We start from the raw sequence: 27536 nt of genomic DNA on the forward strand, positions 1-27536 counted from the left end.
CAGTTACTGACAACCCTGTCAACCCATTTCGCGTAGGAATTTAGTGTTTTTAGTGTATTTTGTAGCAAAATTTGCTACCAACCTATATGTCAACTGTCGAAATATCCCAATCTCTCACCGGATAAACTATAGGTGGTTGATGTTTTCGTACATCAATTGTCTTGTCAGAAACGACCTAACCAATTAATTTTTACCATTATGCATGTTGTTTTTCAGTGAAGCGTCTAGATATTTAAGACAAATATTCAAGAATCACATTTGTATTTCAAAATAACTGTTAATTTGACAGGTCTGTGCGGATATATTCATATCACACTAGTGACTTTTACTTTCGGAAATGGATGTACGAAAACTTCAACTTTCGGAGTCATTTAACCGTGTGAAAAACGTCACTTTCATATGGGGTCGTAGGAAAATAAAAGTTTCTACAACACATATCTTTTGTTTTACTATTTTGAAATTTGGTATAGTTAATAAATCAGTCAAGAGAAACAACATGTTCAAATTTTATCGCAGTGGTATCACCACAACCAAAGATACAATTTTTTTCATATAATTTTAAAACTTTTGAAATCGTCCTAAATATCAAAATTTCTAAACTCCGAATCTCTTGTTCCACAATTTTGAAATTTGATACAGATAATGAAAAAGTCAAAAATAGCAACATCCCGAAATTTCATTGCATTAGTACCAACTCAAGTAAAGACACTATTTTTTTTTTTAGAAATTTGAATCTTTTGAAATCACCCAAATTAAGATTTCTGAAATGTTGTTTCACTATTTTGAAATACAGTTAATAAATAAGTCAAAAATAACAATATCCTTAAAATTCAGTGCAGTGATACCAACACAACTAAAGATACAATTTTTTTTCTTAACATTTTCAAACTTTTGAAATGGTTGTAAAAATAAAAAAAAATTAAATCTGCGTTTGTTCCTCAATTTTAAAATTTGATGCAGTTAATAAATAAGTCAAAAGTAGCAACATACTTAAATTTCATCGCAGTGCTACCAACACAATTAAAAATACATTTTTTTTTTATAAAATTTTGAAACTTTTGAAATTGTCGTAAAAATAAAAATTTTAAAATTCTTAGTCTGTTGTTCTACAATTTTAAAATTTGGTGCAGTTACTAAATAAGTAAAAAATAGTAACATCCTCAAATTTCTGCGCAGTACTACCAACACAACTAAAAATACATCTTTTTTTTATAAAATTTTGAAACTTTTACAATCGTTCAAAATATAAAATTTTCTAAAATCAAAGTCTCTTGTGTTACAATTTTGAAATTGGGCACAGTTAATAAATGAGTCTAAAATAGCAACAGTCCTAAATTTTATTGCATTAGTACCAACACAACCAAAGATACTATTTTTTTTCTTAGAATTTTGAAACTTTTGAAATTACCCTAAAAATTAAAATTTCTGAAATGTTTCACTATTTTCAAATTTGGTACAGTTAATAAATAAGTCAAGAATAGCAACATCCTTAAATTTCATCGCAGTGATACCAACACAACTAAAGATACAATTTTTTTCCTTAAAATTTTGAAACTTTTGAAATCGTTGTAAAAAATAAAAATTTTTAAACATCGCGTCTATTGTTCCACAATTTTGAAATTTGGTACAGTTAATAAACAAGTCCAATATAGCAGCATCTTCAAATTTAATTGCAGTAGAACCAACACAACCAAAGATACAGATTTTTTGAAACTTTTGAAATTGTCCTAGAAATACAAATTTTTAAAATCCGAGTCTGTATCTTTTTGATTTTTTAAACTTGCCACAGTTAATAAGCAATCCAAAGTTACTAAAGTCTCTAAATTTGATTACTGAGGAGTAAAAATTAATAAAGTTACGAGCTTCAATAAATTTTTTTTGGAATTTTTCTGATTATTTGCGAAATAAAAAACTCCAAAATTGTTTTCATTTGATCAATAATTTTAAAATTTGCTACAAAGAATAAGAAATTAAAAATTAGCCACTTCCACAAATTTGATTGCTGTGGTCCTACAATAACCAAAATTACAATCCCTTAATAGTTGTTTTTAAGTTTCTGCTTTATCCTTAAAATATATTTTTTTTAAATTGTTTTTTTCCTGTCGATAATTTTACAATTTCGCAATATAAATAGACAAATTAACAGAAGTTAACTTGACAGTTATCTAAAAAGTTTGTCGCGATCATGGAAATATTTATATAGATAGACGTATAAATCGATATAGCTCAAAAAACTGAAGTATTAATACAACATTTGACGGTGAAGTTGTAAAAACTACCCGTTCGCGTATTTTTTTCGCTTAAAAGACAAGTGAAACCCATGTCGAACCTGATTAAACTCCGTAAAATTGTGAAAACCTGTTCAAACCATCTGCACTAACCAGCCACAATTTGAAAATCGATACGTCTGTAACAGAGTCCGAGTGAATCGGCTAATGAGATAAAACCGCTTACCACGTCGAACTCATCCCTATTAAATTGCAACAAAAATTCCTCTTTTTTCGCCGAGTAAAAACCTGTCGCTATTGTTAATTTAGATCAAGCAGTGAAACCTCGAAAAAATCCTCTCTACTCTCTAATATTTCGTATCAAAATTTACTCTTATCTTGTCTGGTATAATACACCCTTGCAGCGTGCTTGTAACTTATTTAAGTTGTGAGAAGGGTGAGCAGAGTTCGGTTTGAGCCAACACACAATATACCGGGATATTGCAGTCAGCAGAGCTTTCAATGTTGCGGCTTTATGCGCTATAAATCTAACATGAGTGGCTGTATAGAATGTTGCTTAGAGCAGGGGCAAGATATATCTGTACCTCAACCTCAAAGGGCCGATATCTGAGCCACTTATATGCATACTCAATTCTCAATATGTTACGCACCCGGACGCTCATGACTAAATCCAAGCGACGATAATGGAGCAAGAGAGGAATTTTTTCCACCAACGAAATTCCACCAGACATTGTTGTTTTATGCGCTCGATATTAACGCGAGATTTGCCTCTTTCACTGTCGCTTTAATTTATAGCTGCTGCAAGAAATATAGACTTGTTTGTCGCAGTTCTAATATTTCGCGATTCCTATTTTATAGGTGTGTCGCCGCTTGAAAAATATTTCGAGGAAAAATGCACTTGCAACTATCATAAAACGCCCAGTTGCGACAATTTATTCCAGTTCGTACAAGTTAACAAAGTAAACAAGCTAACTTCATGGGGAAAAAACCGTTTGAATTCCACCTCCGTCGATACGAAAATGTGGACACAACACAAAAGAATAAAAAATGAATTTGTTAGGGCGCTGGCAAAACCGCCAAATGATGCCGCGGCGGAATAGAGCAAATTCTGGGCGTGGGGCTCTAAAATTTTGAAAAAGTGGAAGGTCATTTTTGTTTTAATTTTTTTTCACATTTATTTGAAAACTTGCAAAGTTATGCTCGGCAGTGTTTTGGAAAGCTAATATAATGAGCTTTCCAACGACCGATAAAGCTCAGCGCTAGCTTAAGAACTTTTCATAATATTTTTGAAAAATAGATCTTGTGTCCCAATAAAGGCTCTATTTAGTGATTTTCAGATGTAATTTTGTAATTAAAAAATACAATAAAAAATCAAAGTATGAATTTAAGAGTTCTATATACAAAAGAGTCAAAAAATCGCTCGCTTATAAAAAATGTTTATCACTTTTTCTCAAATATCTTGGCAAACACAAACTTTCCTGCCGACTTCTATAGTATGTTGGGAAGCCTATTTAATTACCTTTCCTAAAGTGTATTATAATTTTTTAATTTTGCAAGTTGTTAAGCAAAACTAAAAAAAAACGAACTAAATTCGAAAAAAAAGGCCTGACCTAAAACTAAATTTTCCAAAATTTTTATTTTTTGTTCTAAAATGTTGTGCTTTGGTACAATTTATATACATTTTCAGAATAATAATCTCCCTAAATTTCATTGTTATAATTTAAAAACTAACAAAATTACGAATTTAAATAATAAATGATTAAACATTTTTGGTTTATCTTGAAACAAAATTTTCAAAAACCTATATTTTTTGTTCTAAAATTTTGTACTTTAGCACAGATAATGAATACTTTAGAAAAAATTATATTAGTAAATTTTATTGTAATAACTTAAAAACTAACAAAGATGCGATTTTTAATAGCAAAATTTAAACATATTTGGTTCGTCTTAAAATAAAATTTTCTAAAATCTGTATTTTTTGTTCTAAAGTTTTGCATTTCGGCTCAGTTAAAAAACGCTTTATAAAAAACAACTTCACCAAATTTCATTGTTGTAACTTGAAAACTAACAAAGATACGAATTTTAATAACAAAAAGTTGAAAATATTTGGTTCGTTCTAAAATAAAATTTTCCAAAATCTGTATTTGTTGTACTACAATTGTGCACTTTGGCACGAATAATGAGCACTTTATAGCAATTGACTACTCCAATTTATATAGGTATAACTTGAAAACTAACAAAAATGAGAATTAATTATAAAAGTCCCACAACATGTTCCAAAACAATAAAATTTTTGAGAATTTTGTTTAGTTGAAAAACGACAAATAACGGAGTTAATCAAAATTTTGCATAGATGAATTTAATTTTTTCTAATTTTTCCTAATTTTTAAACCTAAATATCTCGGAAACTATTAGAGATATTGAGATGCGATTTGTGCCATCGTTTTCCGCTGCTAATTCTACGTTATAAAAAAATTCTCAAAAGGCTAAAATTTAATAGTCAATTTTTCGCGAAAAAAAATTTAATAAAAATTTTTCTAATTTTTTTATTTTTGGTTATAAATCGTAAACTATTTGTCCGATCGATCTCAAATTTGGCCAGTTGATAGATTTTAAGCTCTCCTTTAGATTGATGTAAACACAAAGATACTAAACGTCGTTTTCACTTTAAAAACAGTGATTGAAAATCACCCCAAAATGATCTTTTCAAATCAGTTTTTGGTCAATTCCCTGTTTATCTATTAAGGAAACGTAACTTTTTTTGAGCAGAATGTCACGCTGCATCCAAAAACATAAGAATTTTTAATTTTTATCTACAAATAACTGAGTTATGGCCGTTTGAATTTTTGGGTTGTCTCCAGAGGGTCAAATTTTAGAAGGTTCGAAACAATCCTTGCTTTTCGGCTCATTTTACTTTAGAATCCGTCCTCAAAAGTTGAAAAGTTGAATACGAATTTAAATAATAAATGGTTAAACATTTTTGGTTTATCTTGAAACAAAATTTTCAAAAACCTATATTTTTTGTTCTAAAATTTTGTACTTTAGCACAGATAATGAATACTTTATAAAAAATTAGATTAGTAAATTTTTTTTGTAATAACTTAAAAACTAACAAAGATGCGAATTTTAATAGCAAAATTTAAACATATTTGGTTCGTCTTAAAATAAAATTTTCTAAAATCTGTATTTTTTGTTCTAAAGTTTTGCATTTCGGCTCAGTTAAAAACGCTTTATAAAAAACAACTTCACCAAATTTCATTGTTGTAACTTGAACACTAACAAAGATACGAATTTTAATAACAAAAAGTTGAAAATATTTGGTTCGTTCTAAAATAAAATTTTCCAAAATCTGTATTTGTTGTACTACAATTGTGCACTTTGGCACGAATAATGAGCACTTTATAGCAATTGACTACTCCAATTTATATAGGTATAACTTGAAAACTAACAAAAATGAGAATTAATTATAAAAGTCCCACAACATGTTCCAAAACAATAAAATTTTTGAGAATTTTGTTTAGTTGAAAAACAAATTTATGATGCACTTGAATAAACAAACTTTCGTGGATAAAATTCGTTTCTACTCACTTATAAATAGCGATTGTTGATACAAGCTAACAGAGTAAACAAGCAATCTTCATGTGAAAAAAAAGCACCTTTTTACGAATTCCAGCATTGTCGATCGAAACTGTAACCACAACACAAAAGAATAAAAAATGATTCTTTTTAGCGCGTTCGCAAAACAACCGAATAATACCGCATCTAAATAAAGCAAATTCTGAAAGTTTATTCTGGAAAAATGCGAATCAAAGAGGATTCGAAATTGAAACCAAACAACTTTTCTAAAAATAGTTTCCTGCCGCAGCGATGCTTGCATATTTTCTGTGAAGTTTTTCTTTCATTTCCGTATTAATCAGAGTAATAAAATTGCGACCACATTACATACATAATTAGTTCATTGCATTCTATCCTATTCATAGTGACACGAAACAATTCGAATATTAAATTGCATATTCCTGTTTGTGGTAATTACCGAAATTAATAAAGCGCTTAATCTTGTTGCAGCTACCAATGGCATGTGTTTTAGGGAATTGTGTCACATCGCTTATTTATCATAAATAAATTATCGCCGTGTAAAAATTGCAATATACAAAATTATAACAACCCCAATTGCACACATTTAATTTAATTGTTATTTTATTGCCACGTCCATTACGATAACAAAACATCAAACAACATCACAACGCAAACCGAGTTAACTCTATGTCTAGCACTGGTCGTTTTCATTATTTTGATAGTGTTGTGCTTTGAATCGCCCCCATTTCGCCCGAAAACGCTTCACAGATGCCTGATAAAGACGTGTAACATCTTGAAATAACGAGATATACGTCAATATTCTTTTCGGCGTGGAAGTATACTCATAAAAAGATAGTTTTCAGAAAATTTCCTTTTCGAATATCCCTTATATTGTCGTTTGGGACCTGGAACTCCGAATGACGTAATGTTCGAAAAATAACATACGTTATAAAAGCCTCTATAAAGCAGATAGGCTTTCTGCCAGCAATTTGATTTTATTGCTCCGAGATGCCCAGGCAACACATCAACAGATGTTTTAAAAAATATAGAGACATTACGGCAAATTACATTCGCAACTTCATCACAGCACTGACAGGAACTGATGAGGATCAACGGTTTCTTTCCCGGCGCATCCACCATTTTCAGTGTTGCTTTCTTTCGATTTAATTAGCTTATTTGATTCTTTACAACGCATCGCGGCCAATTTCAATTTTTTTCCGCTACATTGAATGTGAAGTGCATCATGTACGGCCCTATCGTTTGGAGATATTGGCTGAACCGAATAATATTCATCGGAATTTCCAGTGAAGCTCCCAGTGAATCAAACGATTGCAGATTAATTTAAATTCAAATGTGTTTCAGCAAATTTTTGTGGTAACTTTGCTTAATTAGTCTACCTTTATTATTTTCGAAGGTCATTGGCCTCCAAATCGGCACACAAATTGACACAATTGACATTTTATGCAGCGATGCCAACATGCAAAATAAAACCAACTATTCGAAATGTCACTTTTGACTGCCCAGACATTCAAAAGGCGATTTTCTTGCCGCAAATGAGTATCACAAATGCTATGAAAAATGACGGAGGCGCACAAAAGTTTTTAGAAATTTTATGATTTGCGATTTTTCAATAGTAATACCATGAGTAGATGAATATTCGTGATAATTTAGACGATTTATTAGCTAAACGAAATTTATGTTGCTATTGTTATGTTATGTCGGTATAAAAATATCGCTTATTTTTAAAATGAATTTGTGTTTACGGCTCATTTTACGCAGAATTTTTCGCAGATATGAAATCCGGCTTCAAAATTTACGTACGATAACAAATAACTGAGTTATGGTCGTTGAAAGTTTCGCATAGTTGATTTTCAAATTTTTAATGCTCGATGTCTTTGAAATTACAACGAATAAAATTAAACGGTTTGCGCTATATATTTCTTTGCGCTTTTTTCTTTACAATTTGGTTTTAAATACTCAAAATTCGATGGTTGTTTTTTTCGCAAATTTTCAATTTTTTGTTTTTTGGGCACCGATTGTAAACTAACAGACCTATCAATTAGAAATTCACCCACATAATAGAATTTGAGCTGCTTTTTTGATAGATCGATGACCCAAAGATATTAAACGTCGATTTTGCCTCAAAAAGAAACGAAAATTGAAAATCCTTTTGAAAACAGATTTTGATCAACATCTCGTTTATTTGTTATGCAAACTCAAGTTGTTTAAGCTCATTTTACGCAGAATGTTGCACCGAATCCAAAACTGGGCAAATTTTAATTGTACGTCAACAAATAATTGAGTTACGCCCATTTGAACTTTTGGGTAGTCGCCGGGGCGCCAAATTTTTGAAGGTTTGAAAGTGCTCCATATTTTGGAAACTACAACAGATGAAAAAAATCGTCTTTGCTATTGTTTTTTCCGCAATTTTTTATCTACAAAATCGTCTTTAGATCGTTGAAAATTGGATTTTGTTTGAAAGAAAATTCATCACTAAAACTTAAGCGGTCTTAATCTGACTTATTTTTCGAAAAAACTTGCGATATTGAGGCGCATTTTACGCAAAATTAGTTCATTAGAAGAAATTTTTCATTTGATTTGACGATTTCTAACATTTGATTAAAAGAAAAGCAATCACATGTAACTTTAATTTGGCGTTACGTATTAAAAGCGAATTAAAGCATTATTTAGCTTCTGTAAATTGGATCTATAAGTTTGTCATTAAACACACTCAATAAGTCTACACTATTAAAATTTACTTACTTTACTAAAAAACTGAAGACCCGCAGCAAATTTCGGATTCTTTTTTCGCTAGATTGGATGTAAAGTACATCATTTTACAGCCCCATCATTTGAATATATTGGCTAAAGCGGAAAATAAATTTCGGAAGTTCAGTGAATCTCCCGGGATCTTTATAAGACAATTTGCGTATGTCCATATTTGCGCAGTAACGGCGACAATGTTATATTTTTGAAAGTTTTATGTTCGCAGATAAAAATATGCTAATAACACCGTAAGACTTCCAAGGAGTTTACAAATAATATAACTATTGGAGCGTGAAGTGAACGGAATGTTATGGAGTCTGAAATTCATAAATGTAAATAAAAAGAGCGACTTGATACCAATGTGGATTTATCGGGCGGAAAATGTGGCTTGACGGGAATATCAATGTGTCGATATGCAGATTTTTAATGTCTTTGCAAATCTCTGGAAACCCAATAGAATGTGGCTGGTTGTTTCGCAATAATTTTATGAAAAAATGTTGGGCTAAATTTTTGAAAGTTTGAAACAATTTGTTCTCAATGTCTCGGAAACTATTGAAAATATTGGGAAACCATTTGCGCCACCGTTTTTCTCACAATTTTTTACATAAGAAATATTTCTTGGATTTTTCAAAAGTGAATAGTTCGTGACTAAAACAATGCCAAACTTCTGATATCGATATCTCGCTTATTTTTGGAATAAACTTGAGCTATTATACATCAGTGTAACGCAGAATTTATTACAGATTCCAAATCTGCGATTAAAATTCAGATCCGACGACAAATAACGGAGTTAATCAAAATTTCGCATAGATGAATTTCATTTTTTCTAATTTTTCCTAATTGTTAAACCTAAATATCTCGGAAACTATTAGAGATATTAAGATGCGATTTGCGCCATCGTTTTCCGCTGCTAATTCTACGTTATAAAAAATTCTCAAAAGGCTAAAATTTAATAGTCAATTTTTCGCGAAAAAAAATCCAATTAAAATTTTTCAATTTTTTTATTTTTGGTTATAAATCGTAAACTATTTGTCCGATCGATCTCAAATTTGGCCAGTTGATAGATTTTAAGCTCTACTTTAGATTGATGTAAACACAAAGATACTAAATGTCGTTTTCACTTTAAAAACAGTGATTGAAAATCACCCCAAAATGATCTTTTCAAATCAGTTTTTGGTCAATGCCTTGTTTATGTATTAAGGAAACGCTGCATCCAAAAACATAAGAATTTTTAATTTTTATCTACAAATAACTGAGTTATGGCCGTTTGAATTTTTGGGTTGTCTCCAGAGGGTCAAATTTTAGAAGATTCGAAACAATCCTTGCTTTTCGGCTCATTTTACTTTAGAATCCGTCTTCAAAAGTTGAAAAGTTGAATACGAATTTAAATAATAAATGGTTAAACATTTTTGGTCTATCTTGAAACAAAATTTTCAAAAACCTATATTTTTTGTTCTAAAATTTTGTACTGTAGCACAGATAATGAATACTTTAGAAAAAATTAGATTAGTAAATTTTATTGTAATAACTTAAAAACTAACAAAGATGCGAATTTTAATAGCAAAATTTAAACATATTTGGTTCGTCTTAAAATAAAATTTTCTAAAATCTGTATTTTTTGTTCTAAAGTTTTGCATTTCGGCTCAGTTAAAAAACGCTTTATAAAAAACAACTTCACCAAATTTCATTGTTGTAACTTGAAAACTAACAAAGATACGAATTTTAATAACAAAAAGTTGAAAATATTTGGTTCGTTCTAAAATAAAATTTTCCAAAATCTGTATTTGTTGTACTACAATTGTGCACTTTGACACGAATAATGAGGACTTTAGAGCAAGTAATTACTCCAATTTATATAGGTATAACTTGAAAACTAACAAAAATGAGAATTAATTATAAAAGTCCCACAACATGTTCCAAAACAATAAAATTTTTGAGAATTTTGTTTAGTTTAAAAAACGACAAATAACGGAGTTTAATTTCGCATAGATGAATTTCATTTTTTCTAATTTTTCCTAATTTTTAAACCTAAATATCTCGGAAACTATTAGAGATATTGAGATGCGATTTGCGCCATCGTTTTCCGCTGCTAATTCTACGTTATAAAAAATTCTCAAAAGGCTAAAATTCAATAGTCAATTTTTCGCGAAAAAAAAAACCGATGAAAATTTTTCAGTTTTTTTATTTTTGCTTATAAATCGTAAACTATTTGTCCGATCGATCTCAAATTTGGCCAGTTGATAGATTTTAAGCTCTACTTTAGATTGATGTAAACACAAAGATACTAAACGTCGTTTTCACTTTAAAAACAGTGATTGAAAATAACCCCAAAATGATCTTTTCAAATCAGTTTTTGGTCAATGCCTTGTTTATGTATTAAGGAAACGCTGCATCCAAAAACATAAGAATTTTTAATTTTTATCTACAAATAACTGAGTTATGGCCGTTTGAAATTTTGGGTTGTCTCCAGAGGGTCAAATTTTAGAAGATTCGAAACAATCCTTGCTTTTCGGCTCATTTTACTTTAGAATCCGTCTTCAAAAGTTGAAAAGTTGAATACGAATTTAAATAATAAATGGTTAAACATTTTTGGTCTATCTTGAAACAAAATTTTCAAAAACCTATATTTTTTGTTCTAAAATTTTGTACTGTAGCACAGATAATGAATACTTTAGAAAAAATTAGATTAGTAAATTTTATTGTAATAACTTAAAAACTAACAAAGATGCGAATTTTAATAGCAAAATTTAAACATATTTGGTTCGTCTTAAAATAAAATTTTCTAAAATCTGTATTTTTTGTTCTAAAGTTTTGCATTTCGGCTCAGTTAAAAAACGCTTTATAAAAAACAACTTCACCAAATTTCATTGTTGTAACTTGAAAACTAACAAAGATACGAATTTTAATAACAAAAAGTTGAAAATATTTGGTTCGTTCTAAAATAAAATTTTCCAAAATCTGTATTTGTTGTACTACAATTGTGCACTTTGACACGAATAATGAGGACTTTAGAGCAAGTAATTACTCCAATTTATATAGGTATAACTTGAAAACTAACAAAAATGAGAATTAATTATAAAAGTCCCACAACATGTTCCAAAACAATAAAATTTTTGAGAATTTTGTTTAGTTTAAAAAACGACAAATAACGGAGTTTAATTTCGCATAGATGAATTTCATTTTTTCTAATTTTTCCTAATTTTTAAACCTAAATATCTCGGAAACTATTAGAGATATTGAGATGCGATTTGCGCCATCGTTTTCCGCTGCTAATTCTACGTTATAAAAAATTCCCAAAAGGCTAAAAAAATCCGATCAAAATTTTTCAATTTTTTTATTTTTGCTTATAAATCGTAAACTATTTGTCCGATCGATCTCAAATTTGGCCAGTTGATAGATTTTAAGCTCTACTTTAGATTGATGTAAACACAAAGATACTAAACGTCGTTTTCACTTTAAAAACAGTGATTGAAAATCACCCCAAAATGATCTTTTCAAATCAGTTTTTGGTCAATGCCTTGTTTATTTATTAAGGAAACTCAACTTTTTTGGACTCATTTTACGCAAAATGTCACGCTGCATCTAAAAACATAAGAATTTTTAATTTTTATCTACAAATAACTGAGTTATGGCCGTTTGAATTTTTGGGTTGTCTCCCAAATTTTAGAAGGTTCGAAACAATCCTTGCTTTTCGGCTCATTTTACTTTAGAATCCGTCCTCAAAAGTTGAAAATTCAATGATCAAAAGTAAATAAAAAGAGCGACTTAATACCAATGTGGATTTATCAGGCGAAAAATGTGACTTGATCAGTGTGTCGATATGCAGATTTTTAATGTCCTAGCAAACCTCTGACAATACAATAGAGTGGCAATAAAGTGGCTGTTTTTTTCCGTTATAATTTTATCTTTCCGATGCATGAAAAAATGTACGTCTCTGTTCTTTGGAGGTTAAGTGGTTATTGTTGTTGCAGGTGACGGGTATAGTGGGCAGAGCAGACGTTTTGGCTTGCGTCTTCTTCTTAGTATCGCTGCTGGCATATCACGGGTAATAACACTTCACTATATTGCTTTACGTGTCTCTCTCTTTCAACAGAACAGTCGCGGAAAAAGAATGTTTATTGCGTTCGGAAGAATTTCCCGATTTTCCTGCTGAATGAGAGATTCTTTTTTTAATTGTGTTAGAGCGGCAAAATGCTTTTATCATTTAGAATTGCGTTGTTGCATCTGCGAGGTTCTTTTATTGGAACGTGTTCGTTCTTAATAAAGATGGTATCAAACAACATGGGAAATTTTCGCTACACGGATACAATGAAGGTTTCTTGGAGAGATAAAGCTCGTTGCGAGGCTTTAGAGCTTTCAATTGCTGCGCGAAAACAGTCATGCATGAGCACTAATGGTTTGTTTTGGATTTTTTGCTAAGCTACCTGTTTCCGAGTCGAAAGGACGAGATGGAGATTAATTTTTAACCTCTGCTTCACGGAAAACCGGGTGATTTACTGGGGTGATTTGTGACTGAATTTCAATAAAATAATCGGTTTATATGACTTATCGGTTTTATTATCAATAACATAACAATTGTTCCACCGCATCGAATTGCGTTTGTCCCGGAAGTAAATATGCAAATTTGGCCAATAACATTTCGAACCGGCTTTAAAGGGTCGATCCGACAAACATACAAATGATTGCAATTGTAGGCTCCATGTTAGGTTGAAATGTGCGAATGTACAAAGAACGAATTTCGCGAACGGACAAATTTGAATGATTGCCAGTGCGCAAAAATAACATGTCTGCATGATTGTGCCATTTCGGTCGACTGAACTTTTGCCGTTATTTCCAATGAGTTGGCCCGTCAAACCAGCAAAAATTTATGACATCCCGAAGGGCCGAAATTAATTAAGCGATGTACGTCCGAATTTTTCGATTACCGATGGATAACTCCTGAAGACTGCACTTTTTATTGTCGGCACTACTGTCAAACACATGTGCTCCCGGTCAAACAGAAAAAAGTCCGCAGCTTTTGTCGGCCAAATTTGCATTTTCAATTTCCCTCCATCGTGTTAGAGGATGCGTGTCAAAATATGTGAATATAAAGCATAGAGGATGTGAAAATTGCTTTAAGCAGATTCTTTTAGCTTCGTATTAAAATTCCGGGCAGAGATTTTTGAAATAATTAATCTCGCACTTTACTCTCAAGAGAACGACGCACATTTTCACAGTCCCACTCATAAATTCTCGACAAACGAAATCTTTCTATTGACTTTTATTGTTAGATAAAACTGGGGATTTACGCGTGCAGACACGTGCTCGGGGATTTTTTTCTAATTTTATGCGCTATGACGCGCGTCATTGCTAATCGGCTCTGATAAGACGCGGGAAGCTTGCCAGTTTTGCACTTAACGTTCATTGTTATTACGTTATGGTGAAGACGGACGATTTCAGAGCAAATTTGGGCCGAGGAAAAAGTGACGAGAGCTCTAAAACGGAATTTATAGAAATTAGTTTCGCGGAGATATCGGTTTATCAGATTACTGGTTCTGGTGCAGCTTAAAAGTGGGGCAGTGGCACAAAATTGGGGCAAGACGAGTTTTAAAATTATTTTCTATGCACCTGCAATTTTTGGTGCTTTCAGTTAAAACAGTAAAAAAAGCTTTTTACATAAGACTTAAAAGGTAGCACGACCTTATGATTTGGGAGACTCTTAATTAAATTCAGTTAATATCTAACTTAACAATATTTGAGGTCATTTTACGCAGAAGTTTATGTAGAATTCACAAAGATAAAACCAGTTGAGATCGGTACACAAATAACTGAGTTATGGGCGATCAAAGTTTCGAATATTGAATTTTGAGTAGGAAAGTTTTCGAAGCTCAATATCTCCGAAACTATAAAAAAATTTGGGCAACGGTTTTTACCATTGTTTTTTTGGGATCATTTTGCTTTAGAATCCGCCTTCAAAAGTTAAAAATTCGATGGTCAACTTTTAGGTCAAAAAAATTTTGCAACTTATTGACGAAAATTTTTCAATTTTTCGGTCGCCTCTCGTAAACTATTATCCAGATCAATCGGAAATTTGGACATTTGATGGATTTCAAACTGCTCTTTTGATTGATATATAATTCAAAAATAATAAATGCAGTTTTCGCCCCAAAACAGCGGCTTGAAATTGACCCAAAATCACCCTCTGAGTCATATATATAAAAATATAAATTTGAGTTATATGGGCTCATTCAACGCAGAATTTTGCGCTGCATCCAAAAGTATTTTTTTTAACGTTGACGGGCCGAAATTTTGGAGGTTCGAAAACGATTTTGCTCGATATTTCCGGAATTATGGCAAATATCAAAAAACTCTTTTTAGAATCGTTTTTCCCGTTGATTTTATAAATCAATCTAAAATAGTTCGAATTCAAAATTTTCATTTCTTTAATGTAGAAGTTAGCTGCCTTTCAGTCTACAATTCAGCCTCGGTCGCTATCTCACTTATTTATCAAGCCATCTTAACGTAAAAGTACTCATTTTACGCAGATTTCAAAATTGAATTTTGAGTTGGAAAAGTTCGATATCTCCAAAACTAAAAAAGACTTTGAGAAACGGTTGGCGTCATCGTTTTTTTTTGCCTCATTCTACCAAGCCCTCAAAGATCGAAATGGTAAATTTTTTGAGCCCAAAAATTTTGCGACTCAATCGATGAAAAATTTTTAATTTGTCGTTTTTCGATCGCCCCTCGTAAACCAAATCGATCTAAGATTTAGCCAATTGACAGATCTCAAGCTCCACCTTCGATATAGGGTCCGGCAACACTTGTGTCCACCCCTAAAATCGTCTTTAATTTTAAAGATAAAATTTTGAAAATTTGCATACGCTCATAGTTGACAAAGCTCTAGAAGCTGACGCAAAAATTTGTTTTTTATCACGGTTTGGTTGGCGTCGCGACGTCTAAGAAATATAATTTTTAGCGATTTTCGATTTTTTGCGGAAATATTCGCGAATTTAATTTTTTTCCAACATAACTGTGATACAAATATCGGAGTTTTTATTTTAAATCTAATGCAAAATGTGTTTAAAATTTGCGAAAAAAACACTGTTTACAACTACGTTTACACCAAAATTTCACAAGTCACTTTATTCACTCTTATAAAGGTTAATTTTGATTATCACGGGTATTTTGCACTTTATGGACACCAGAAATCGTTAATTAACATCGAAAAATCGACAATTTCACCAATTAAGACTTTTGTTACAATCTAATGCGAACCAAAAGATAGATGTCATTTGGACACAAGATGTTGACAGATGGGTGTAAACGTAGTTCCCAATTTTGACGTAATAAAATTGGAAACTAACTTGATAAAACAGCATTTTTTTTTCAAATTTTGAAGACAATTTGCATTGAATCTAAAACGACAACTGAGATATTTTTAACACATTTATATTGAAAAAAAATTAAATTAGAGGTTGATATCACAAACCCTCACAACTAACTAAAAATTACATTTTTAAGGCGTCGCGACGCCAAAATTATTAGTGCTACAAAACAAATCTTTGCGTCAGCTTCTAGAGCTTTGTCAACCATGAGCGTATGCAAATTTTCAAAATTTTATTTTTAAAATTAAAGACGATTTTGGGGGTGGACACAAGTGTTCCCGGACCCTGTATAATTCAATAATATTAAATGCAAGTTTCGCTCCGAAACACCGTCTTGAAAATGACCCTAAAAACACCCTCTGAACATATTTTGTGCTGAATCCAAAAATATTATTATTTTTCTTGTACCTCAACAAATAACTGAGTTAGACACGTTTGAAATTTTGGGTTGTCGCCAGAGGGTCAAAATTTTGAAGGTCCGAAAACTATTTTGCTTGAAATTAATGCAAATATAAATAAACTTTTTCGAAATCGCAATTTTCATTTTTTTTTATGAAGAAGTTTAATACAGTCAGACGAGCACATAGAGCAATGACCCAAAATTTAATGTCTCTTCTACTCGAAGTTTGACACAATTAATATAGAACAAGCACGAAAAAACCAGAGCAAGACGAATTTTAATAATAATTTCCCATCCAAGAGCAATTTCCACAGTTTCCACATAAAACAGTAAAACGCGTGTAACATTTTCTATTCCGTCGTTTCAATCCCCGCTATACTGCAAGGCTCAGAGGCTGTAAAAAACTAATACATCAGCGGGTTTCTAGACATTTTATTTCTTTCGCACGAACGTTTCTCCAAGCACTTGTATTAAATTATTTAAATAAAATTCAACATTGTTGCCGCCGCTTTGAGGTATTTATGGCTCCTCGAGGAAGCGAGAGTCTTGTTTAAGGGAAAGAATAATTATGCAAACTGAAGGTTTTGTAACAAGCAATAAAGAGGGTACAACTATTCTCCGGACAAGAGCCACGCCCCGGATGGAGTTACATGGCCACATTGGGAATGTCTCGTCTAGGCGGATGAATAAAGATGCGCGAGGCTATGTGTTGTGTGAAAATATTAATTTTTCATGATCTTTTCACGAAGCTTTTATTACTTTAAACTTGGGGCTCGTATAGAAATCCCAGTTTGAGGGATAATCTAGGAAAAGGTTTTTGAAACTGAATCCTTTTCGTCAAACTCGAAGACCCGTGCCTCCATTAATATTTTATCGGGGTTCTTGTAAGACTACTCCAACCGAAATTTATCATTCCCTTTCCCACAAAATAAAATACATCGAGATTTTTTTAACGCGTTTTTTTAATGTAGACTTCGCTCCCGGCAAGTTTGTAAACACTAACCGGCGCGGATTCAATCCTCCTCAATCCGTTCACAAGACGACTTGACAGCGGTCTTACTATTCAATGTCTTGAACGCCTACAAAATAACCTTGTTGAATATAGACGAGATGGCTTCCACAAGAAAGGAAATCACAATCCCTTGAGAAATGGTTACATCTATAAATAAAAAAGGGTGCCGAATCGGGAATATTTTTATCAAATTGATTCTTCAACGCCGATAAGAGACCACTTTTGATTTAACTGTTTAATATGAGACGCTCCTGGTCAATTTCGGGGCAGGTTTATCGCAACATTTGCGGAAATTGGTTTTGTGCGATTTCAAACGATTGCGCGCTCACCAATTTTCAATTAAAACTAAAGCAAACACGGGATTTTTGATGGGATGGAAAATTGCTACAAAATTATTTCGATGGGGAAGTAAACAAAGCAAGATTCAGTGTTTAGAATTTGATGTGTTGCTACAGCTCTAGTATAGGCTCTAGAAATTTTTCGATTTACAAAAATCAGGAAGTCATATTTTCAATTTTGGTATTAAAATCGGTAATATAAATAGAAATAAAATTTTAGGACTTGGCTCTATCTTTTTTACTGTGTTAAACACCAAATTACGTATTACAAAAGGAATAGAAAATGTTATGAGCGCTTTAGTCTTTTATGTGGAAACGGTGGAAATTGCTTTTTACTGAAGAATTATTATTAAAACTCGTTTTCTCTGGTTTTGACCTCACTGACCCAAATTTAGGTTGCAATAGATTTAACTAACTGATGACTTTATTGACTTAAATTACAACCCTCTAGAGCAACAGATGCAAATTTTGGAAATATTTAGTTTCAGGACAAACCGAAAATTTGTAAAATTTAATGTTAAAATCTGTATTTTTGGTTTTGTTAGCACTATAACCATTCAATTTAGGGACGTGGTTAATTTTAACTTATTGTTTAACTGTACTAAATTACAAGATTCGAGAGCAACAGACGTAAATTTTAAAAATTTTTAGTTAATTATGAACGTCAAATTTTCAAAAATTTGAGATTGAAATCTGTGTCTTTGGTTTTGTAGACGCTACAAGAATGAAATTTGGATAGATTTCTACCTTTAACTTATTTATTAACTGGGTTAAATCGTAAGATTTTAAAACAACGCACACAAATTCTAGAAATTTTTAGCTTTAGAACTAGCTTAAAATTTACAAAATTCTGGATTAAATTCTGTAACTTTGTTTCTGTTAGCGCCACAACGATAAAATTTGGGCAAGTTGCTTAACTCATCTATTAAATGTTTTGAATTACAAAACTCTAAAATAACATACATAAATTTTAGAAATTTTTAGATTTAGGAGAAGCCTAAAATTTTAAAAATTTTAGATTTAAATCTGTCTATTAACTATACCAATTTACAAGATTCTGGAGTAACTGACACAAAACTTACTTAAAATTTACAAAATTTTAGATTAAACTCTGTAACTTTGGTTTTGCTAACGCTACAGTGATACAATTTAGAGAAGTGGCTACTTTTAACTCATTTATTAAATGCTTAAAACTACAAGATTCTAGAGCAACTGACACAAATTGTAGAAATTTTCAGTTACTGATCAACCTAAAATTTTCAAAATTTTTTATTCAAATCTGTATCTTTTGTTCTGTTGGCACCACAGAAATAAAATTTGGAGAGATTCTTACTGTTCAATTTTTTATTAACTGTCTTAAATTACAAGATTTTAAAACAACAGACACAAATTTTAGAAAATGTTATTTTTGGGACTAGCTTAAAATTTACAAAATTCTGGATTAAGCTCTACAACTTTGGTTCTGTGGGCGCTAGAGTCATGAAAAGGAGGACGTTACTACTGTTAACTCATCCATTAAATTTTCAAAATTCCAAGATTTTAGAGTAACAAACACAAATTTTAGAAAATTTTTGGTTTAGAATTAACTACTTAAAATTTACAATATTCTAGATAAAGCTCTGTTACTTTGGTTCTGTTAGCGCCACAGTGATAAAATTTAAGGACGTTACTACTCTCAACTTGTCTATTAAATGTGTAAAATTACAAGATTTTAAAACAGCCGACACAAATTTTAGTAAATTTTAGTTTTAGGACTTGCTTAGAACTTACAAAATACTGGATTAAACTTTGTAACTTTACTTCTATTAGCACCACAATGATAAAATTTGAAGACGTTGCTACTCTTAACTCATCTAATAAATTTTCAAAATCACAAAATTCTAGAGCAACAGACACAAATTTTAGAAATTTTCAGTTACTGATCGACCTAAACTTTTTAAAATGTTAGATTAAATTCTGTATCTTTGGTTTTGTTAGCGCCACAGAAATGAAACTTAGTGAGATTGCTACTTTTAACTATTTTATTATCTTTGTCAAATTACAAGATTTTCAAACAGCAGACACAAATTTTAGAAATTTTTTGTTACTGATGAGTGATGAACCTCAAATCTTTAAATTTCTTGATTTAAAGACATAAGTACTTTTGGTTGCAACAATTTGCCATCTGATTTCTATAAATTTGGTCTGAAATGACCGTCTTCATTAAAACGTAATATGGTGGATGCGCCGGGAAAAACCTTCAAGTTTAAAAAATTCTATTCTTGTTTGTAAAAGCGAGACAAAGAGAAGCCGCCGCGAGCAAATTCATTTTATTGTCTGCACTGGTTTTATTACCTGATGGTAAGTCAGTTATTATTTCAACTTGTCAATAAAATTTTTACGGTACTAATAAATTTGTTATGTAGAAGTAAAGTTGATCCGCCATATTTTATTCATTTCGAAGGAATTTGACAGATGGCTTGGTAACAATGGAAAATGAAATATTTTATGATGGCCCGTGATATGCTTTATGCTGTTGCAATCCTTTATGGTGTCAAAAGCGACGTGGTCGAAACGTAAGTCATAATACTTTTTTATTGTGCAGGGTCAAAAGACATGAATAAAATATAGAGAGAGTTCTAAGCGAATCCTAATGCGTCGGTGACCGCAAACTGGGTATTTTAAAGAGACAATAACGTAACTGTCAATTCCATTTCTGCTATCGTAATAGCTTTTCCCTTTGTGTACTGGAAACTTGCAACAAAGAAACTTTTTGAAATATTAAGACGCCTTTATTAAATTTACAATTTCGCGCGCCATGGAAACGACGACAAAAACTACTCCACAAATACAGTTGGGAGTTGTGGAGGAAAAACTTGCCAAAAAATTAATCGCGTTCGAATGACTCGCCTTGGAAACGAACTAATTTATACTTTTAGGTCACCGACAATAAAAACGTCGACTAAAACTTAAATAAAAACTATACACATCCAACTCGCGCCCATATAAAATACCGATAAGTCAAGAATGAGGAATGATAGAGAGGCACGTGAAGAATGGCTGGGTTCTTTAACTTTTTACGTGAAATTGATGGATTACGTGTCATTGGGGTAGGAGCTTTACACTGTAATACCGACGGTGTGAATTGCTAACAAGATACGAATGGCGACTGTTCTGCACAGGAATGGCATATTACGCCTCTGATAAAGCTAATTCAACTTTGTCAAAGGGGGAATTGAAAAATGCTTACAGACGTTGCAACACTCAACTTTTCGCGCTGTGTTTATTTTACTTGCGATTTTATACGAATTATTTCTACACTTATTCTTATTACTATGCACATTTGACAATAAAATTTAGTTAAGTTACTTTATATAAAGCGTTCATTAACTGTGCTAAAATGCAAAATTTTAGAACAAAAAATACAGACTTTAGAAAGTTTTATTTTAGGACGAACCAACTATTTTCAACTTTTTGTTATAAAAATAAGTATCTTTGTTAGTTTTTAAGCTATGACTCTTAAATTTGGCAGGGTTATTTTATCCAAAGCGTTCATTAACTGTGATAAAATGCAAAATTTTAGAACAAAAAATACATATGTATACATATTTTAAAAAAATGTATTTTAGGACGAACCAAATGATTTCAAATTTTTGTTATTAAAATTCGTATCTTTGTTAGTTTTTGAGTTATGACATTAAAATACTAAACGGTTACTTTTTCTAAAGTGTTTATTAACTGTGGTAAAATACAAAATTTTAGAACTAAAAATACAAATTTTAGAAAATTTAATTTTAAGACGAATCAAATATTTTCAACATTTTGTTGTTAGAATTCGTATTTTTGTCAGTTTTTGAGTTATAACTCCTAATAGGTTACTTTTTCTAAAGCCGTTTTTTAACTGTGCTAAAACCAAAATTTTAGAACCAAAAATACAAATTTTAGAAAATTTTAGAAAATTTTTATTTTATTAGAAACCAACTATTTTCAACTTTTTGTTATAAAAATTCGTATCTTTGTTAGTTTTTTAGCTATGACTCTTAAATTTGGTAGGGTTATTTTATCCAAAGCGTTCATTAACTGTGATAAAATGCAAAAGTTTAGAACAAAAAATACATATTTTAAAAAAATGTATTTTATGACAAACCAAATCATTTCAAATTTTTGTTATTAAAATTCGTATCCTTGTTAGTTTTTGAATTATGACATTAAAATACTAAACGGTTACTTTTTCTAAAGTGTTTATTAACGGTGCTAAAATACAAAATTTTAGAACTAAAAGTACAAATTTTAGAAAATTTAATTTTAAGACGAATCAAATATTTTCAACATTTTGTTGTTAGAACTCGTATTTTTGTCAGTTTTTGAGTTTTAACATTGAAATCCTAATAGGTTATTTTTTCTAAAGCCGTTTTTTAACTGTGCTAAAACCAAAATTTTAGAACCAAAAATACAAATTTTAGAAAATTTTTATTTTATTAGAAACCAACTATTTTCAACTTTTTGTTATAAAAATTCGTATCTTTGTTAGTTTTTTAGCTATGACTCTTAAATTTGGTAGGGTTATTTTATCCAAAGCGTTCATTAACTGTGATAAAATGCAAAAGTTTAGAACAAAAAATACATATTTTAAAAAAATGTATTTTATGACAAACCAAATCATTTCAAATTTTTGTTATTAAAATTCGTATCCTTGTTAGTTTTTGAATTATGACATTAAAATACTAAACGGTTACTTTTTCTAAAGTGTTTATTAACTGTGGTAAAATACAAAATTTTAGAACTAAAAATACAAATTTTAGAAAATTTAATTTTAAGACGAATCAAATATTTTCAACATTTTGTTGTTAGAATTCGTATTTTTGTCAGTTTTTGAGTTATAACTCCTAATAGGTTACTTTTTCTAAAGCCGTTTTTTAACTGTGCTAAAACCAAAATTTTAGAACCAAAAATACAAATTTTAGAAAATTTTAGAAAATTTTTATTTTATTAGAAACCAACTATTTTCAACTTTTTGTTATAAAAATTCGTATCTTTGTTAGTTTTTTAGCTATGACTCTTAAATTTGGTAGGGTTATTTTATCCAAAGCGTTCATTAACTGTGATAAAATGCAAAAGTTTAGAACAAAAAATACATATTTTAAAAAAATGTATTTTATGACAAACCAAATCATTTCAAATTTTTGTTATTAAAATTCGTATCCTTGTTAGTTTTTGAATTATGACATTAAAATACTAAACGGTTACTTTTTCTAAAGTGTTTATTAACGGTGTTAAAATACAAAATTTTAGAACTAAAAATACAAATTTTAGAAAATTTAATTTTAAGACGAATCAAATATTTTCAACATTTTGTTGTTAGAACTCGTATTTTTGTCAGTTTTTGAGTTTTAACATTGAAATCCTAATAGGTTATTTTTTCTAAAGCCGTTTTTTAACTGTGCTAAAACCAAAATTTTAGAACCAAAAATACAAATTTTAGAAAATTTTTATTTTATTAGAAACCAACTATTTTCAACTTTTTGTTATAAAAATTTGTATCTTTGTTAGTTTTTTAGCTATGATTCTTAAATTTGGCAGGGTTATTTTATCCAAAGCGTTCATTAACTGTGATAAAATGCAAAATTTTAGAACAAAAAATACATATGTATACATATTTTAAAAAAATGTATTTTAGGACGAACCAAATGATTTCAAATTTTTGTTATTAAAATTCGTATCTTTGTTAGTTTTTGAGTTATGACATTAAAATACTAAACGGTTACTTTTTCTAAAGTGTTTATTAACTGTGGTAAAATACAAAATTTTAGAACTAAAAATACAAATTTTAGAAAATTTAATTTTAAGACGAATCAAATATTTTCAACATTTTGTTGTTAGAACTCGTATTTTTGTCAGTTTTTGAGTTTTAACATTGAAATCCTAATAGGTTATTTTTTCTAAAGCCGTTTTTTAACTGTGCTAAAACCAAAATTTTAGAACCAAAAATACAAATTTTAGAAAATTTTTATTTTATTAGAAACCAACTATTTTCAACTTTTTGTTATAAAAATTCGTATCTTTGTTAGTTTTTTAGCTATGACTCTTAAATTTGGTAGGGTTATTTTATCCAAAGCGTTCATTAACTGTGATAAAATGCAAAAGTTTAGAACAAAAAATACATATTTTAAAAAAATGTATTTTATGACAAACCAAATCATTTCAAATTTTTGTTATTAAAATTCGTATCCTTGTTAGTTTTTGAATTATGACATTAAAATACTAAACGGTTACTTTTTCTAAAGTGTTTATTAACGGTGCTAAAATACAAAATTTTAGAACTAAAAATACAAATTTTAGAAAATTTAATTTTAAGACGAATCAAATATTTTCAACATTTTGTTGTTAGAACTCGTATTTTTGTCAGTTTTTGAGTTATTACATTGAAATCCTAATAGGTTATTTTTTCTAAAGCCGTTTTTTAACTGTGTTAAAACCAAAATTTTAGAACCAAAAATACAAATTTTAGAAAATTTTTATTTTATTAGAAACCAACTATTTTCAACTTTTTGTTATAAAAATTCGTATCTTTGTTAGTTTTTTAGCTATGACTCTTAAATTTGGTAGGGTTATTTTATCCAAAGCGTTCATTAACTGTGATAAAATGCAAAAGTTTAGAACAAAAAATACATATTTTAAAAAAATGTATTTTATGACAAACCAAATCATTTCAAATTTTTGTTATTAAAATTCGTATCCTTGTTAGTTTTTGAATTATGACATTAAAATACTAAACGGTTACTTTTTCTAAAGTGTTTATTAACGGTGCTAAAATACAAAATTTTAGAACTAAAAATACAAATTTTAGAAAATTTAATTTTAAGACGAATCAAATATTTTCAACATTTTGTTGTTAGAACTCGTATTTTTGTCAGTTTTTGAGTTTTAACATTGAAATCCTAATAGGTTATTTTTTCTAAAGCCGTTTTTTAACTGTGCTAAAACCAAAATTTTAGAACCAAAAATACAAATTTTAGAAAATTTTTATTTTATTAGAAACCAACTATTTTCAACTTTTTGTTATAAAAATTCGTATCTTTGTTAGTTTTTTAGCTATGACTCTTAAATTTGGTAGGGTTATTTTATCCAAAGCGTTCATTAACTGTGATAAAATGCAAAAGTTTAGAACAAAAAATACATATTTTAAAAAAATGTATTTTATGACAAACCAAATCATTTCAAATTTTTGTTATTAAAATTCGTATCCTTGTTAGTTTTTGAATTATGACATTAAAATACTAAACGGTTACTTTTTCTAAAGTGTTTATTAACGGTGCTAAAATACAAAATTTTAGAACTAAAAATACAAATTTTAGAAAATTTAATTTTAAGACGAATCAAATATTTTCAACATTTTGTTGTTAGAACTCGTATTTTTGTCAGTTTTTGAGTTATTACATTGAAATCCTAATAGGTTATTTTTTCTAAAGCCGTTTTTTAACTGTGCTAAAACCAAAATTTTAGAACCAAAAATACAAATTTTAGAAAATTTTTATTTTATTAGAAACCAACTATTTTCAACTTTTTGTTATAAAAATTCGTATCTTTGTTAGTTTTTTAGCTATGACTCTTAAATTTGGTAGGGTTATTTTATCCAAAGCGTTCATTAACTGTGATAAAATGCAAAAGTTTAGAACAATAAATACATATTTTAAAAAAATGTATTTTATGACGAACCAAATCATTTCAAATTTTTGTTATTAAAATTCGTATCTTTGTTAGTTTTTGAGTTATGACATTAAAATACTAAACGGTTACTTTTTCTAAAGTATTTATTAACTGTGCTAAAATGCAAAATTTTAGAACTAAAAATACAAATTTTAGAAAATTTTATTTTAAAACGAATCAAATATTTTCAACATTTTGTTGTTAGAACTCGTATTTTTGTCAGTTTTTGAGTTTTAACATTGAAATCCTAATAGGTTACTTTTTCTAAAGCCGTTTTTTAACTGTGCTAAAACCAAAATTTTAGAACCAAAAATACAAATTTTAGAAAATTTTAGAAAATTTTTATTTTATTAGAAACCAACTATTTTCAACTTTTTGTTATAAAAATTCGTATCTTTGTTAGTTTTTCAGCTATGACTCTTAAATTTGGTAGGGTTATTTTATCCAAAGCGTTCATTAACTGTGATAAAATGCAAAAGTTTAGAACAAAAAATACATATTTTAAAAAAATGTATTTTATGACGAACCAAATCATTTCAAATTTTTGTTATTAAAATTCGTATCCTTGTTAGTTTTTGAATTATGACATTAAAATACTAAACGGTTACTTTTTCTAAAGTGTTTATTAACTGTGCTAAAATACAAAATTTTAGAACTGAAAATACAAATTTTAGAAAATTTTATTTTAAAACGAATCAAATATTTTCAACATTTTGTTGTTAGAACTCGTATTTTTGTCAGTTTTTGAGTTATAACATTGAAATTCTAATAGGTTACTTTTTCTAAAGCGTTTATTAACTGTGCTAAAACCAAAATTTTAGAACCAAAAATACAAATTTTAGAAAATTTTTATTTTAATAGAAACCAACTATTTTCAACTTTTTGTTATAATAATTCGTATCTTTGTTAGTTTTTAAGCTATCACTCTTTAATTTGGTAAGGTTACTTTATCTAAAGCGTTCATTAACTGTGATAAAATGCAAAATTTTAGAACAAAAAATACATATTTTAAAAAAATTTATTTTATGACGAACCAAATCATTTCAAATTTTTGTTATTAAAATTCGTATCCTTGTTAGTTTTTGAATTATGACATTAAAATACTAAACGGTTACTTTTTCTAAAGTGTTTATTGACTGTGCTAAAATACAAAATTTTAGAACTGAAAATACAAATTTTAGAAAATTTTATTTTAAAACGAATCAAATATTTTCAACATTTTGTTGTTAGAACTCGTATTTTTGTCAGTTTTTGAGTTATTACATTGAAATCCTAATAGGTTACTTTTTCTAAAGCCGTTTTTTAACTGTGCTAAAACCAAAATTTTAGAACCAAAAATACAAATTTTAGAAAATTTTTATTTTATTAGAAACTAGTTGTTTCTCAACTTGTTTTCAACTTTTTGTTATAAAAATTCGTATCTTTGTTAGTTTTTCAGCTATGACTCTTAAATTTGGTAGGGTTATTTTATCCAAAGCGTTCATTAACTGTGATAAAATGCAAAAGTTTAGAACAAAAAATACATATTTTAAAAAAATGTATTTTATGACGAACCAAATCATTTCAAATTTTTGTTATTAAAATTCGTATCTTTGTTAGTTTTTGAATTATGACATTAAAATACTAAACGATTACTTTTTCTAAAGTGTTTATTAACTGTGCTAAAATACAAAATTTTAGAACTAAAAATACAAATTTTAGAAAATTTTATTTTAAGACGAATCAAATATTTACAACATTTTGTTGTTAGAATTCGTATCTTTGTTAGTTTTTGAGTTATGCCATTGAAATACTAAAAAGTTACTTTTTCTGAAGCGTTTATTAACTGCGCTAAAACGCAAAATTTTAGAACCAAAAATACAAATTTCAGAAAAATTTTATTTTATTAGAAACCAACTATTTTGAACGTTTTGTTATTAAAAGTCGTATCTTTGTTAGTTTTTGACTTATAATTTTGAAATTTGGTGAGGTTACTTTTTCTAAAGCGTTTATTTCATTGCCATAACTTAAAAACTAACTAAGATTTTTAATAACAAAAATTTGAAAACATTTGATCCATCGACCGCGGCGATATCCCTGACGAAATGGATTGAAAAAGATTAGGATGATCCTGAAAACAAACATCTCAGAAATCGCCCGTTTTTATTTTCGCACGTTTAATTTCAC

General features: G+C 29.3%; 1 protein-coding gene across 1 annotated transcript in view; it reads left to right on the top strand.

Annotated features, from left to right (window-relative positions):
- LOC148173421 (protein O-mannosyl-transferase TMTC1-like) overlaps positions 1-27536 on the top strand; it is a 256948-nt gene that overhangs the window by 200338 nt on the left and 29074 nt on the right. Inside the window, exon 4 of the mRNA XM_088038718.1 lies at positions 12542-12615. Within this exon, the coding sequence (XP_087894844.1) occupies positions 12542-12615 (74 nt within the window). The remainder of the gene's footprint in view (positions 1-12541; positions 12616-27536) is intronic.

The sequence above is a fragment of the Gnatocerus cornutus genome, chromosome 6 (genome assembly GCF_029298725.1).
Source record: "Gnatocerus cornutus isolate USDA-ARS CGAHR chromosome 6, icGnaCorn1.1, whole genome shotgun sequence".
Lineage (NCBI taxonomy): Eukaryota > Metazoa > Arthropoda > Insecta > Coleoptera > Tenebrionidae > Gnatocerus > Gnatocerus cornutus.